Source organism: Lepisosteus platostomus, chromosome 5, assembly GCF_059453375.1.
Source record: "Lepisosteus platostomus isolate fLepPlt1 chromosome 5, fLepPlt1.hap1, whole genome shotgun sequence".
Taxonomy (NCBI): Eukaryota; Metazoa; Chordata; class Actinopteri; order Semionotiformes; family Lepisosteidae; genus Lepisosteus; species Lepisosteus platostomus.
The window spans coordinates 58,360,421-58,377,760 of NC_142615.1; the positions used below are offsets into that span (position 1 = coordinate 58,360,421).

Below are 17,340 nucleotides of genomic sequence, written 5' to 3' on the forward strand. Positions count from 1 at the left end.
GCAGAAGATTTGTAACAGGAGATCAGTCGAAAGGCTTGGAAACACGCACTGGAGAATACTACAAGAGGTTTCTCAATAGTGAGCGTGGGAATGTGTGTGTGAGGGGAGTTTAAATACTGAAAGGAAAGGGGTGTGATTGGATAATTGGTTAAGGAGTGAGAATTTGAGGAATCTGGTGCATGTGAGAATGTGATGGGTTCAATCAGGGATGAGATTATGAAAAAGTGGTTCTGGGAATGCAACGGTGTGACAGGGATAGAACGGCGTTTCTGGGGTAGAGTGTGGGGCCACAGAAATTAAAGTAATATATTATTCTGCTTACTTCTCATGCAGTCTTCTCAAGTCTTTGGAAGGACTGTGAATTGGCTTTCCCGCAGATGAAATGAAAAACTCCTCTGTCTCCCTTCACAGCTGCTGACCTGGGCATTACAGCTTAGTTTAAGATTAAACATCTGATAAAACACAAATAAAATGCAAGAAAGGTACATTCCAGATTTTCTCAAAATACTGTACAACATGGAAGCTATGGAGGTGGAGGACATGGATTTTAATTGGCTTCTGTGAAAATTGGCCGTGGTGTGAGTGAGTCCTGTGATGGACTGGTGTCACATTATCTGTGATAGTGCTTTGCACCCACTGCTTGCCAGGATTGTTCCAGTTCCACCACAACCCTGAATCGAGTTGATGGGTATATTAATGTATATTAATCATCTTACATGTTCCTGTTCTTCACTCTATAGGCATCCTCTCACGAGGCACCAGTAAATGTAGGGGTTTTGTGCTTAACTGGGACAATTATTAATTGTAGCAGCAAGTCACAAAAATTATTCTTCTGATAGCTATTAGAATCAACCTTGCAGGATAACTCAAACAATGCACACACGCGGAAACTAATACACGAGAATACATTTATTAATACATAAAATGTACATAAACATAACAGATCTTATAGAGAGGGTTAGCAGTATACAAAAGGTATATATTCAATCACAAAGAGTTACAAACCAAGAGGGACATACATTCCGTATATCATTCATTTAGACCGTTTTGTAAATGAACTTTGTTACAACTTGTACATTAGATACTCAAAAGCCAGTACATGACTCATAGGAATTAAACTGATATCAACTCAGGTTGAGGTAACAATTGAATTCTCGAGTTGTAATGCAGAATGTTGAATACTCATCCGCTCTATGGGGATTCAGATCTCCCGCGGACACAAAGAAGCAGTGGCAGGCTGTTGCTGTGTCCAATCGGCACTCTCTGGCCCGGTGCAAGGCAGTGCTGGTTCGACGTGAGAGAAGGAGAAGGAGGGAGAGATTTCTGCAGCGGTGCGCTGCTGATGCTCTCTGAAGACAGGCTAGTTAGTGTTGGCTGACACTAGCAGAGTTTGCACACAGAAAAGTCACAATCTTTAGACAGGAAGAAGAGCGGTTCGTTCCCGATGTAGCGCGAGTCCTGAATACTGATATTCAGCTGTCCACAGTTCCAACCATAGTTTACTCGTTGATCAGGTGAGCGTTCGCGGTGGGTTTACGAGGCTTGCTGCTGGGCTAACCTCGGGTGGATCCTTTGGTTACACGCTGGCAACCTCCGTTCTCGACTCTTAGAACAAAGGAAAGTTGTGGCACTGGGACACACTGGCCGTTACATGACTGTCTGAGCTGAGTCTGAGGATGTCCAGGAGGAGCTGGAGTTTTACTTGGAGGAACTACAGTCGCTCTTTGGTTGAAAATTCCATGGGCATTCGAGAATCATTTTGTGACTTACTGCTACAATTAACAATTGTCCCAGTAAATGCACAAACCCCTACAGTTACTGGTGCCTTGTGAGAGGATGCCTACATTTACTGGTGCCCCGTGTGAGGATGAGTAACCATGAACTCTGACCTTGGGGTTGTAAACCACTTGGGATGAGACTCTCCCTTGGAATCTCCCAGACAGTGAGGCACCAGCGATGACCATTAATTAGGGTGGCTGATGTGTCTCAGCTTTGGGATTTGTTTCTTATCAGAACACTCTATCAGCTAGAAAAACACCTTAAATGTGAACCAAATGGAATGGCCACTCTGTATCAAGCACCACTTGAGATGAGGGAGAGAGAGACTGGCATGGGAGCAGCAAACTTAATTCCTGTATTTTAATAAACCTTGCCGCTACAATGGTCTCTCTCCTGTGTGAATGCGCTGGTGTGATTGTAAGTGGCTTTTCACACTAAAACTCTTCCCACACTGACTGCAGCTGAACGGTCTCTCTCCTGTGTGAATGCGCTGGTGGGTTTTTAAGTGACTTGACTTACTAAAACCCTTCCCACACTGACTGCAGCTGAAAGGTCTCTCTCCTGTGTGAATGTGCTGGTGGGTTTTTAAGTGACTTGACTTACTAAAACCCTTCCCACACTGACTGCAGCTGAAAGGTCTCTCTCCTGTGTGAATGCGCTGGTGTAATTGTAAGTGGCTTTTCACACTAAAACTCTTCCCACACTGACTGCAGCTGAACGGTCTCTCTCCTGTGTGAATGCGCTGGTGTGATTGTAAGTGGCTTTTCTTACTAAAACTCTTCCCACACTGACTGCAGCTGAATGGTCTCTCTCCTGTGTGAATGCGCTGGTGGGCTATTAAGTTACTTGACCGACTAAAACTCTTCCCACACTGACTGCAGCTGAATGGTCTCTCTCCTGTGTGAATGTGCTGGTGGGTTTTTAAGTGACTTGACTGACTAAAGCTCGTCCCACACTGACTGCAGCCGAAAGGTCTCTCTCCTGTGTGAATGCGCTGGTGGTTTTTTAAGTCACCTGACCGACTAAAACTCTTCCCACACTGACTGCAGCTGAATGGTCTCTCTCCTGTGTGAAGGTGCTGGTAGGGTTTTGAAATGCTAGACTGACAGAAACACTGCTCCTCCCTGTGCCATAATGGCAGTTTGTCCACTCCATCTGAGCAAGCCCTTGAGTGATTCTTGCTCATCCTCTGATCGTGCTGGGGTCTCTTATTCTGCAAATGCTCCATGGAATGGTCTTGCTCCGTGTGCTGAAACAGAGCTGTATTTTCTCCATCGTGTCCTTTAGTGTGCTGCTCAGCAGTGTGAATCATCTGAGACTCCATCTCCAGCTCTCTGAGACTTAAACCATCCAGTTCATTCAGTTGTTCCTCTCTTTGCCCAAGAACAGACATACTCTCCAGTTCATTAAAACTTTCAATAATTTTCTCAGTAACCAGATTATTAAACCTGTGTGTTAAGTCATCAGATGCTAAGGGATTACATGATTGTTTGAGACTGTGCAATGACAGTCTCTCCACTTGAACAGAACAAGGCCTAATTATCAAGCCCTGTAGGAGCTGCTGTTGCTCCTCCCTGTACTGACTCTCCTCTTGGTGCTGTATCTCAACACTGTTCTCTTCACCAGGTACATCAGTCTGCTGCTCTGCACAGTCAATCAACTGGGGCTCCATGTCCTGCTCTGTAAGATTAAAGACATCCAGTTCTTCGCTGTGCTCTTGTATAGAGATGCAGCCCAGTTCATTACAACCTTTTTGTAATATTGATTGTGTCCAAATTATTCATCTTCTCTGTAAAATCATCACATACTAAGAGCCCAGGTGTCTCACTCTCAGGGTCTGTCTTCATCGTGGGCACAGAGTCCAGATCCTTGACACTCTGTCTGCTCTCTGTGTGCTGCTCCCTGAGTTTCTCTTTTTCTTGTGCGGCAGTGAGCACTGTCTCCTGCATCAGACTGGAGCCCCACTCCTCCTCACTGTGCTGCTGTTCAAGAGGAGCCCTTTCCCCAGCTTCAGAGAGAGTACTGGCCTCTGAGCCTGTAAACACAGGACAAGAAAACAAGACCTTTATAATAAGAATAAAAAAACTATTTTATATAGCACCTTTAAAGGTGGCTTCTCAAAGCGTTTTATAGAATGACAACAACAAAAAATACACAATATAAGCACGATGAGAATACACAGTTAGAGGAGACAGTAGATGGTGGTACTAAGTACAGTAGGAGCAGAGGGGTAAAGAACAGTTAAATAAAGGCTCTTCTGAAGAAAAAGGTTTTGAGTCTGGATTTGAAGGAGTTTAGAGAAGGTGACTCGCCGATATCCTTAGGGAGAGAGTTCCACAGCTTGGGGGGATAACAGGTGAAGGCCCTGTCACCCATACAATGTAGACAGTAAGGAGAGCAGAATTAGAAGAGCGAAGGTTGTGAGGTGGGGAGTAGGGTGATATTTCAGACAGGTACCGAGCCATGGAGAGCCTTATTGGTGCGCAGGAGGATTGTTAAGTCAATATGAAACTTGACAGGAAGCCAGTGCAAGGACTCCAGGATAGGAGTAATGTGAACACTTGCACTAGACCTGGTCAGGATTCTGGCTGCCGAATTGTGGACATACTGGAGTTTATTCAGTGGGGATTTAGAAACCCCAGAGAGTAGAGCGTTACAGTAGTCGATTCAAGATTAGACAACACTTTTCAGCCACAGTTAGTGATAACATAGGGCGTAGAATAGGTTTATTCCATGCTGAAAAAAAGAAGAAAGGCTGAAGAAGGCTCCACGGCCGAAACGTTGTGTTCTCTTTCTTCTTTTTTTCCAGCATGGAATAAACCTATTACTTGTTCCTATATGAGTATCATTAGCATAGTAATGATAGCTGAGGCCATGTGATCTAAAAAAATGCTTCAAGCTAAAGCTGTAAGCTTTAAGCTACACAAACACACGTCTAGTATACTCGCAATCAATTTGGGTTGTTTAAGCATAGAGGAATAAGAGGGTTTAAGGGGGTTTCTAATATTATGTGATTTTAGATATACAAGCTTTGTCAGAAACCTAACTACCATGTAAAAAGTAAGACTACAGAAATAATAATAATATACATTTACATTAACACTGCACTGAGAAAGAGAGGGGTTCATGCAGACACATTGACTGGACACTCCAGTACATTAACACTGCACTGAGAGAGAGAGAGGGGTTAATACAGACACACAGACTGGACACTGCAGTACATGAACACTGCACTGAAAGAGAGAGAGGGGTTAATACAGACACACAGACTGGACACTGCAGTACATGAACACTGCACTGAAAGAGAGAGAGGGGTTAATACAGACACACCGACTGGACACTCCAGTACATTAACACTGCACTGAGAGAGGGGGGTTAATACAGACACACCGACTGGACACTGCAGTACATTAACACTGCACTGAGAGAGAGGGGTTAATACAGACACACCGACTGGACACTGCAGTACATTAACACTGCACTGAGAGAGAGAGGTTCATACAGACACACCGACTGGACACTGCAGTACATTAACACTGCACTGAGAGAGAGGGGTTAATACAGACACACTGACTGGACACTCCAGTACATGAACACTGCACTGAGAGAGAGAGAGGGGTTCATACAGACACACTGACTGGACACTACAGTACATTAACACTGTACTGAGAGAGAGAGAGGGGTTCATACAGACACACTGACTGGACACTACAGTACATTAACACTGTACTGAGAGGTGGGTTAATTAGCTCCGTGAAGTTGCCCCCCTACAGACAGCACAAACAATGAAACTTACCTCATTTGTTAGTGCTATGTTTGTGTCGGTTTGTGTTGTTAAAAATAGCGTTTGTGCTGCTTTCATTCCCGAGATATAGCGCCTTGTTTTTCTGATGATCACGTGACCATGCACGGTGACTTGGACCTCAAGTAACCCCGTCTGCCAAGTTCAAGCACTCTGTTACCAGCGCGAGAGTAACAATTCTGCAACTTTGTTCTTCTAATCGGACTTCTCTATACTTTGCATTAAACATTTCCCATAATACCCGGGCCATGGGTCTAGCTAGGGATTTGGCCATCACATGAACACTAAGATTAAAGGGTGACATCATGGAGCTAACAAAAGAGAAGTGTAAAGCTCGCCACGATTTGTTGTTTGAGACTTCAGTTCCAAGCAATATACAGTGTTTTGCATTCATCCTTATTTCTTTCTGGGGATTTAAACTACTCATCAATTGCTTGATTTTTTTTAAACCTTGAGCGGTCAGATTCCAGGTAATGCACTACATATTTGTTATTTTTGATTGTTAATTCTTAATTGTGTATGAAAAGTAGATATCAGACCTACTGCATGCAATAGCTTATTAAGGACCTGTTGCCTTTCTATTGTTCCATTACCTGTAGAGGAGGAGAGGGGTTTATAATGTACATTGAAGTACCTGCCTCTTTGAAGTTCTGAGCATCTTTGGGAATGTTTGCACGGTTTACGTTGTTTGTATCATGTCCCAGAAGCAGCAGGCACGAAACTGGTGATTCCACTATTGTAGTAAATGTAGTAGAGTTAACCATTTGACAATAGATTAAGGTCTGCCTTCACAGAGCATAGAACAGGATAAAATTAGTTTTGTGAGCTTTATTAAGTTATACCCTCACATAACAGAGTATATTAAGGAAGTACAGAGTTGGTATAAAATTGCATCATTTGGTGTGTTACACTGTTACCACACTTAAGAGACCGAGGAAATGTACTGGATTAAAGCTCTGCATTGTTCATTGTTATTCTGACATTGTTAAACATTTTACACATTGTTTGGTTACGAAAGTCGATGTGAGGACAGGATTTGTTTTTTTGTATTTTAAAGAATGTATGTTGTTGCACCATAGTACTCATTCTACATATTTGCCCTTCATTCCAGGATTCATCACCTACAGGCACTGTTAGGAGGGTAGGAACCTAACAGTACTAACATTCAGGCTGTGCTGCCAGACATAACCTGACAAAAGAATATACCCAAGTGCTGCAGGACTGCAAAGGTAACAAAGAATAAATGTATACATGCATAACAGATAAAATCACACTTAAAACCTCACACTTAGAACAAAAAAAATAGCAGAAGGATACGATGCTTTTCCTTCTGATGAAGTTCTAGAAAAAATAGGTGTAGCTGGGGACCAAGAGCCAAGTTGGAGCGGTGGCTCTGTGGCTAAGGATCTGTGCCTGTGACTGGAAGGTTGCCGGTTCAAATCCCACAGCTGGCAGAGGAATCCTACTCCGTTGGGCCCCTGAGCAAGGCCCTTAACCCTAACTGCTCCAGGGGTGCTGTACAATGGCAGACCCTGCGCTCTGACCCCAAGCTTCTCTCCCTGCCTGTGTGTCTGTGTCTCCATGGAGAAAAGCTGGGGTATGCAAAAAGATGAATTCCTAATGCAAGAAATTGTATAGGGTTAATAAAGAAACATTAATATTATTATTAAGTTGTACCCTTGATGCATGCCCGACAGCATTGAAAGACTGGGTAACAGAAATCTGTGAAGAATGCAGGTTGCTTGCTGTGGACAGTGATGATAGAGATAACCTGCATTTCCTACCGGAGATTGTTCCTCATCTCACGAGGCTTGCTTGCTATCTCCCACTCTGGATAGGCTTAATGGTTCCACTTTTCAAAAGTGTGAACATTACTGCAAGTTCAGCCAATGAGGAGGCGGATTTCTAAAACCTAATACAATCAGTGCTGAAGCATGACACTGCCAATGCGAGATGACAAGTTCCTTATGAAGCACCTAGCACACATAGGAGGTATGAGAATATCAATGGGTGTTCATAGTGTTTCCCAGCAGTGTGAGAGGGCCGTTGTCAGTGCTACCACCTGTGAGGCAGAGACATCCAGCACTACCTAAAAAACGGAAACCATCTTTTTATCTTGTGCCTTGTTCTGAGTGGTTACAACATAGATTGTTTGGTTCCTGTGAAAAAGGCTGTAGTGGCTCTGATGAGGAACTGAAGCAGCAGAGACCTGCCCCCAGTAAAGGTGAGTGGAGACACTGTTAGTGTACTGAACACTAGTGCCTTTGATGCCAGTACCTATGCAGGGCCTATTGCGATAGCAGGTCTTATAGCAGCTATGTTAATCAGGCTGTAGATAGCATCTACAACTGGTGAAACATTTGGCACAGAAAGGTGTGCACAAAGATGTTTATGTTCTAAGAGCTAAAATTTTGAGGGACATCTTTGGTGCAATTAAAACAGAGTCAGAGCTACAATAAGTGAGAGCTGAATGTAATATTTCAGAAATCATAGCAAAAGTGTTGTTAACACTTGTTCAAATTACAGATGTGCAGAACACTCTGATAGAAATGCAAGTTTGTGACCCAGCTTTATCAGAACACATCTTGTGTAATGGTACTGTAGAGCACAGCTTGTCAACTGGGCAACATCCTGTCATTGACTGTGACGTGGGAGATTGGCTGAGTCGTGAAGAAAACACTGTCCAGTCTCAAAATATCTTTGAGAGTCAACTTTCAGATTTTCCACATAACCTGGAATTAAATGGGAAGACCTTCAAATTAAGAGGTGTCACTGCGTTCTGCCAACCTGCCAGCAAACATGTCCTGGGTCATTACATTGCATACTGCAAAAGACATGACTTCATCTGGGATAAATTTGATGATCTAACAAAGACAATCAAATCTGTGTCTTCAGTGGTCAAGGTGTGCCCTCACGCTGTATTCTATACCAAGGTCTGACCAGAAACACAGATAAAAATCTTCACATATCCCTTGATGCCTATGTTTACTTAAGAAGGAGACAATACGAAACTGATTACTTCTTCAGATTTTTAAAAAAGGACAATGCTATGAGGTATTAAGACTTGTTCGTTAAAGCCTCTTTGTAAGAACATACAATTGTTTGCTAATGTTAGCTTTTTAAGGCTACACCTGAAACTCTTCTGATACCGGTATGATATTGGAGACAAATGTAATTTTCCTGTTCACACTAACGCATAGAAGATAATGATATTAAACGCAAAATCCACCGCCGCCCCCTACCTGGGCAAACAGAGGAACAGAGTTGCAGAATTGTTACTCTTGCGCCGGTAACAGAGCGCTTGAACTCGGCAGACGGGGTTAATGGAGGTCAAAGTCACCGTGCATGGTCACGTGATCAACGGAAAAACAAGGCGCTATATCTCAGGAACGAAAGCAGCAAAAACGCTACTTTCAACGGCACAAACCGGCACAATCCCAGCACTAACAAATGAGGTGAGTTTCATTGTTTGTGCTGTCTGTAGGGGGAGCAAATTCACGGAGCTTACTATTCGAATGAAGAATCTCTATCTGCTTGTTTGTTTAAGTGTTTAGAGAAAATTCCCACAACACTACTCAAAATGTTGCCCCTCTACTGAGCATATACTTTATTTTCCCAATATAGGAAACAGAGTAAATAAAATAATTACCATTTAATAACATGCAATACCAGATGCAATCTCTTATCATCTTAAGAGCAAGAGTTCACATGATAGTAAATCAAAACCTGATAGTTTCCACAAAAAAAGGGTCTCTTGCGAGATAAATATTCAAGAAGCTGCTACAAATTATCATCTGGTACCTATTTTTCTATGTATATCACCATTCTCTCTTGTGTGTTAGACTTTCAGCAAGGAAAAGTATTTTTTGTATGATCCAGAACCTTGAATTGCAACAGAAAATTGTTTTATATATATACTATATAGCAAGATCTCTCAGTAACAAAAACAAAACCACAATAATTATTATAAGAAGGAGACATATTCTCCTGGTTCTGTGGCTGAACTATATATACATACATACAACAAAGAATATGCAAAATCTTTGTTTTAATCTGAAATTTTTTATACAAATGTATAATGCAATCACTTTTTCACACAGGGCCATGTAGGTTTGGATTTTTTTTCCCTTAATAATAAAAACCTTCATTTAAAAACTGCATTTTGTGTTTACTTGTGTTATCTTTGTCTAATATTTCAATTTGTTTGATGATCTGAAACATTTCAGTGTGACAAACATGCAAAAAAATAAGAAATCAGGAAGGGGGCAAACACTTTTTCACACCACTGTACATATCACAACCTGTTAAATATTCACTTTAAATGCATGAGCTCTTTAGCCCTATCTGGTAGTGAGGATGAATCAGATGTTAAATTGAGGAACAGTAGCTTGAGCCCCACCCCCCAGACAGACTGAGAAAGGGTTCACTGTCACACAGATGAGCACATTTGACAATGCAAGGCTCCGAACCGCAGAAGCCACAAATCCTGCTCTTTTGTCAATGTTAGAGGGTTTAAAAGACATTCAACACACATTTTTTTATTGATCCATGGCATAACTTGTCCTCCCTATTCACTAACATTATAAGACCATGTCCCAGTTTTTAAACTGTACCCTAAGCCCTTCCTCCAGGTCCACACCTCCATGACACAGCATAAGAAGTGTGGACTTCAAGTACATGAGGATTTGAGAGGCACCATTACAAAAAGGGGGGGCATGGGACACCCCCCCGAAGTGACGTCACCGGTTTGTTACGCGGGTCAAAACGCTTCCTGTGGTTGCTGCTGCTGCTTTTGCAGTGATTGAGTGCATGTGGACAGAATTTCTTAAATATGTTTTTTATCCTTTCTCCATTCGCAGGCTGATGAACTTGAATCTCACCGCATCTATCCCTGAACCAAAAGGGAGTGACGCGTTGTGTTCATTCGTGTTGAGCAGACTCGACTCCAAACAGGAAAAGGAAACAAGGGAAAACTTGGTGATACCGCCCTGTTTATCTGCGGCTTTGTGTTACTAAAGACATTTCAACTCGACTATCCCAGTACACAAATGACAGTAGGAGGAAAAACATTCATTCGCTTTCTTTCAATGCAAACTAGGCTGAACCTCAAAGCTTTGTACTATTGAATACGTCTACTATTAAATATTCCATCTACAAAATATACTGCAGGTTAACCAATATTATATTCACCAAAATGGGGTGGCGAAATCAAATCTGTACGTCAAAACATTGTACCTAGAACACAAACAGGATGAATCTGAAAGTATAACATAATCTACAGATATAAATAATACATACAGCATGAATACTTAAAGTAGTTCAAGTAGGGAGCTGCATCAGTATGCGTAGGCTGCAAAGGAACAAGTAGAGGTATATCCCTGTGCTGAAAAGAGAAGAAAAGAAACAACATTTCAGCTGTGGAGCCTTCTTCAGGTGTCAAAACCTTCTTCCACAGCTGAAATGTTGTATCTTCTCTTTCCGGCAGGGAATAAACCTTTACTTGTTCCCGAACCGAAGGTAGTCGAATTTATGTAATTTTGTTTTACATAAAATATGCAAGTTTTAAAACCGTAAAAAATAATATTTTACTTTCCAATTGTGGGGGGAAAGCAAGCGCTATCTTGATATTAGTGGTTCTATAATAATCAAGCCTGCTTTACTACACCAGCTACATCACTTCTTCCTTGGGTATTCCTCAGACTATATTCAGAAGACGGCAAAACAGAGCACAAAGCAACTCATCGTAGCAATTAACAGGGTCTAGGAGGAGAAGCTGACCGAACAAAGTTGTAATAATTTTCATAAGACTCTTTTGTGCTCTCCAGAAGATCAAAAAGGGCAGCGGAGGACAGTCGGGGATGTAATTTCGCGAAAACTTTTGTCCACTGCACTGGAGGGGGGTTAATACAGACACACTGACTGGACACCACAGCACATTAACACTGAACTGAGAGAGAGGGTTTAATACAGACACACTGACTGACTGGACACTCCAGTACATTAACAATGCACTGAGAGAGAGGGGGGTTAATATAGACACACTGACTGGACACTCCAGTACATGAACACTGCACTGAGAGAGAGAGGGGTTAATACAGACACACTGACTGGACACTCCAGTACATGAACACTGCACTGAGAGAGAGGGGTTCATACAGACACACTGACTGGACACTCCAGTACATTAACACTGCACTGAGAGAGAGAGGGGTTAATACAGACACATTGACTGGACACTCCAGTATATTAACACTGCACTGAGAGAGAGGGGTTAATACAGACACACTGGCTGACTGGACACTGCTGTACAATGCAGTACATTAACACTGCACAGAAGAGATAGTTACCGCCACGTCGATAAATAATCTGCCCACAAACATATTTCCAAGACTCCAAAGTCTCCTAAATTGGCTTTCACATGGAGAAAGTGTATCAATTGACGACATATTTCTGTCCAAATTTAAAGAACAGCAATAACATTAATGAGAATATAACCAGACCACAACTAGTTTAGTTCGCAGAAAAGAATCCCTCGGCAACATCACAAACCTCTCCTACTTCGCTCTGCATCTCTCCACTACAGTTTCAACAGTGAGGAAGTTAAAAACACCGTTTTTAAACACAAACGTTACTAAAAGTCAATGCACTTACCCGATGGCTCCGTTTCTTCATTTGTTTCTGCAGTGATTTCACAGGGAGGCATGAGTCCAACATGATCCGTACGTCCCTGATCTCCTGCTCCCGACTCCTTCTCCCACAACTGCAATCGCACTTTAAAGGTCTTGTTTTCCTTCATTCGCGTTATTTCTGTCCCGAAACTGTCCTTGACACACTGTGTAATATTAATCACGGCCCGACTCACCAGGATCTGGGAGACGCTGTGGAGTTTGTCTTGAAACGAGACCTGGGAGTCAGACATCGTGTTTCGGAAAACGTCTGAAACTTCATACACAAACGATTTGAGCAAAACCCCCATGAAACAGTGAAGCTCGTTTTCCTGCTTCATTTGCGCGATTTCGGCCCCGAAAACTTTGTCGACAGACATGATTTTAATCAAGACCCGTCTCGCCAGAACCTGGGAGATCCGGCGGAGTTTTTCTTCAATCGACTTCTCGGAATCATCTGTCCGGTTTCGGAAAACTTCTGAAACTTCGTGCACGATCGATCTAAGCACAGTCTCCATGAAAGAGTGCACCTCAGTTTCCAGATTAAGCAACAGATTCTCCATTTTTTTCAGAGTCGATCTGAAAAACACAAACAATTCCTGCAGCTGCAGTCGCTGTAAACACGTGGGTTTGAACACAGAAAGCGAAACGTGGTCAAACAGAGGACTTCCGGGTTATCAGATGAACTTTCCTTAGTGACCGTTGCTATGAACCACAAAAATATTAGTCGAATAAAAATAATCTGAAAAAATAGATATTTGCGTTATATTATAGTGTAACGTATACGGCCGACATTTTTTTTATTTTTATTAAATGTGTAAATAATTTACAAATACAACTACAGGAGCAGAAATGGATACAAGAAAAAAACACGTACAGAAAAAAAATTAACTGCCAGAGGTAACGATGTAAATTATATTTTTTACATATATCAAATGTTTTCCTTGCTTTAGCATTTTTTTTCTTTCATTTTTATAGAATTTAAATAATATTTCAACTCCATATGAAAAGTACTAAAAAGGGGAGTATTATTGGACCATTTTGATTTTATGAATGTGAAATTTACTAAGAATGACTAATAAATTTGCTATAAATAAATGTTTTTTTAAAAGTTATCTTACACAGTACAATATCAAAGTCCTTAAACCTAAAAAAAACACCTTTAAATGCCTACAAACAAAATTGTGCAAGTCCGTCCAAACCAACTTCACAAACACACACCTTACAACTAAATGTACCAAAGGTTCCCTTTCAGCCCGACAAAAAATGCACAAATCATCCTGCTCATGCTTAAATAAGTACTTTAGAGAGTACTTATTTAACTGGATAAAACCTATGAACAATTTTAAATGATATCTTTTTAACAATATCCAACAGGAGTTGTCCAAACTAACTTCCAATTTATATTTTCAAATGGTGCAATCCAAAAAGATCAACTTGACGCACATGCCTTTCCTGTATAAAGTAAAAATCATCTCTCATTTTTTTACAAAGCAAATCGCTTTTCTTTTTGCAACATTTCGAATACCATTAATTTCATAGAAACATCTACCTTAATTTCTTATTTATTCCGCACATCTGCAGTCACTCTTTACATGTCTGCATTGTTTACTTGTACGTTGTCTACTGTTTGTACAGTATATTGTCTTGATGCACTGTCTGTACTTTGTGTAAAGTATATCTATATCTATATCTATATCTATGTTCTCGCAGTCTCCTTCCTCACCACTCCTGCTTGCTCGACACTCAGTCTCTATGCCTGGGCTCGTTGAATGTCTGTCCAAGTCTTTTGGATCTTAATGACTATATGAACAAAAAATAATTTCAGGTTTACAAATTTGACACCTACTCAATTCAGAGTGCACATGTTTCTTGTTACAGAGGGGAAAAAATGCACATGAAATTTCTCATGCTCACCTATAAGGCTCTGCATGGCTTGGCACCTCATTACCTGTCTGAACTATTATCGCCCTACTCCCCACCTCGCAACCTTCTCTCTTCTAATTCTGCTCTCCTAACTGTTCCCCAAGCCCATCTACATTCTGTGGGTGACAGGGCTTTCTCCTGTTGTGCCCCCAAACCCTGGAACTCTCTCCCCAAGGATATCACAGAGTCACCTTCTCTAAACTACTTCAAATCCAGACTCAAAACCCTCTTCTTCAGAAAAGCCTTTACTGAACTGGTTCCATTCTTCACCCCTCTGCTTTTCTTAGTACCACCATCCACGGTCTCCTCTATATATTGTAATTGTGTTTTATCTTGTGTATTTTTATTTATTGTTGTTGTCATTCTGTAAAGAGCTTTGAGAAGCCTCCTTTTAAGGCGCTTTCCCCATGTACCCCATGTATTAAGAAGACCCCCCTACTCCAGTATATTACCTGTAGTGTTATATTAAATAAAATCATAAACAAATAAAGAACACTTTCACAACCCAAAGCAAGGTTGTATAAGGTGAGGGGGGCTGTCTGGTGTGTAAAACACTTGGTTGTAGCATTGTGAATGTTGTGCTTCAAATGCTATTGAGTCATGAAGAGGACCTCCCTATCCCATTGTATTGCATGTCTAATCGGTGCCGTATTGAAAAAATCATAAAAAAAACTGAAAGAGGTTTCACAACCCAAAGCAAGGCTGGGAAAGGTCAGAGGACCTGCTTAGTGTGTAAAACACTTACTTGCAGCATTCTGGGTGCTGTGGTTTAAATGCTATTGGCTTGTGAACAGCATCCCCCTATCCTAGTGCACAGTGCCACATTCAATAAAACCATGAGAAAAAGAGATTCACAACCCAAAGCTCTGCCAGTCTTCTGTGTAAACAATCATGGACATCATGATTTGAACATCATGGGTGCTGTTTTTAAAAAGCTGTCGAGTAAAGAACAGGAATTTTCCTGCAGAATGAAAACAGGAAATAAAGAAAGGGTTTCAGAAATAAAACAAAGCTTTATTCCCGTGCTGACAGTCTGGGTAATTGGAAACTGCTGTTCTGCTTCCTATGGTCATATATGGGTTTTTCGCATGAAACTCTATTGAGCAGTATTTCTGCGTTGTGAACGTATGTATGTATACAGCGGTCCCCCAGTGTTCCAGATGGTGCGTAATTGCGCATCAATCAAAACCCCGAGTGTCAGAAAAGAATAATAAGCTCACTGATATGTTTATTTCAAAGTTGTGGTCTTTAAAATGCATTTGGTTTAAAGGCGTTCTGTGTTATATGATATGTGATATGGACACACGAATATTCGTGCGTGGAATAAAAAGACAAACTGAAGGCTGTGAGAACATTCACAATGTACTTTATACACAGAGCAATTGTATATACAAAGCAATTGTTTCATAAAAACGCTACAGGCGTGCCAAAATCGTTTTCGTACTTCAAGCTAACTTTACCCCGGTCAAAGTGATGAAGACACAGACATTCAATGAAAACGAATTTGATTCACTCAAGGCTCCGCTCTTTTGTTGTGATGTCATTTTAATTAATGTAAGCTGTGATTAGGTGTCGTTTTTGTCTCTTTTAACTTAAGAGTTAAAGAGTTTAAGAGTCTGCTCCTTTCTTCCTGGTATAGAAATAACATGTTCCATGTTTACAACCACCACTATAAATTATTTGTTCAGCTCTAACGCCTGTCTGCGTTGACAAGGCATCTCAAAATGACATATTAAATAAGAACACGATCCTTCCGGTTACCATTCCTGTGGTTGGAGCATTGTTTCGCCCTTTTTCGTTCTTCTTCAATATTTACAGACAGGGCTTTATCACTGGAGTTGTACAGAAGAAGTGTGCATCGGTCCATGAAAATCATCAGTATTGCTGTTGTTCTATGCGTAGTTTAACCGAGAGCACTTAAAAGATGCAAAAAGCTTTCAAAGAAAACAAAATTGAAAGACAGTAGAGTAAGGAGGTAAAAAAGCACTCCCCCGTCGAGGAATTAACCACCGTCGCCCGTGTGACTGGATATAAAAATAACTGATTCGTTTTTGCCCAGTCTCTGGAAGCTTCAATGCGATTATTTTTCCTTCCTTATTTCTTCATTCCCATGAATTTACTCTGTAGTAGAGGAAACACGAAAGTGGGAAATTGCAGGCATTCTGGGGACGTAGCTCAGTGGTAGAGTGCATGCTTTGCATGTATGAGGTCCTGGGTTCAATCCCTGGCATCTCCACGTGCTTTATATTATTGTGCTCACATTGCAATCTTCTGTTGAGTGAGAACTCTTTGTAGGTGTTCATAGAGATCCAGGTTTACACAATTAAGTTCAGTCACACACGAAGTGCTACAGTGTTGCTCTGCTGTTTTAGATGTACCTCCAAAGCATTTAGTTCTGTTAACTACAACAAATGATTTGAACTAATTTAACGTCATATTCAGGAAATCCAGAGAACGTCTCCACACTTGTCGTGGCTGTTGAAGAAATCACCTGTTAAATCTCACCCGGGATTTCTTGAGAAATCATTCAGCGAGTGAGTCCTCCCTCTGGACTTGGCACTGAGCTGAAAGCTGCACGAATTCCTCACTGTGTGTCCTGTACTGTTACAGGTGCTCTCGTGTAGATGTGGAGCACAGCCATAAGGACACTTTGAACTTTTTCCATATGTGAAGGAAAAGGCAAAAGAGCATGAATAGTATTAATCGTTTAAAATATCCATGGTACAACTCGAGAAAGTACTGAAGGACTAAACAACGACTTTTGATGATTACAAGAGATTCAAGAAATACAACCGTCCGCATACGGGCTTGGATCCTGAACGCTTAAGTTAAGACAAAGCGAAGGATACGAACTGTAAACTCTCTTCACGTCTTACCGTTTGTGAAATAAAAAAAATTCTTACTTTCTTAATAATTTCTTACTGCTGATAGACGATTTATTGCATTTTAACAAAATCACAATTACAAACATTTTGGGTTAAACTGTTATTCACACACTCTAACGAAGATAAACGTTAGTGTCTTCCGGTGTGTGAGCCCATTTCAAAAAGAATAAAAAATAAGTTATATAAATTGAATTGTTCTACGTTTTATACTTACATAGTCTTATTAATATTTCAGTTAAATATTTTCTTCTGTAGTAATACTAGTCTCGATTTACAATTTTTG

General features: G+C 41.0%; 1 protein-coding gene and 1 non-coding gene across 2 annotated transcripts; one reads left to right on the forward strand and one right to left on the reverse strand.

Moving 5' to 3' along the window:
- Nucleotides 1-327: 327 nt before the first annotated feature.
- LOC148670250 (uncharacterized) lies at nt 328-12,911 on the reverse strand. Its single transcript, XM_088632512.1, has 2 exons — nt 12,233-12,911; nt 328-3,814 (listed from the first exon to the last, which is right to left on the reverse strand). The coding sequence occupies exon 2, from the start codon at nt 3,449-3,451 to the stop codon at nt 2,156-2,158; it is 1,296 nt and encodes a 431-aa protein (XP_088488638.1). The 5' UTR covers nt 3,452-3,814; nt 12,233-12,911; the 3' UTR covers nt 328-2,155.
- Nucleotides 12,912-16,336: 3,425 nt separating this feature from the next.
- On the forward strand, nt 16,337-16,408 carry trnaa-ugc (transfer RNA alanine (anticodon UGC)). Its single transcript has one exon. It is a non-coding gene; the product is annotated as a tRNA-Ala (tRNA).
- Nucleotides 16,409-17,340: the final 932 nt, after the last annotated feature.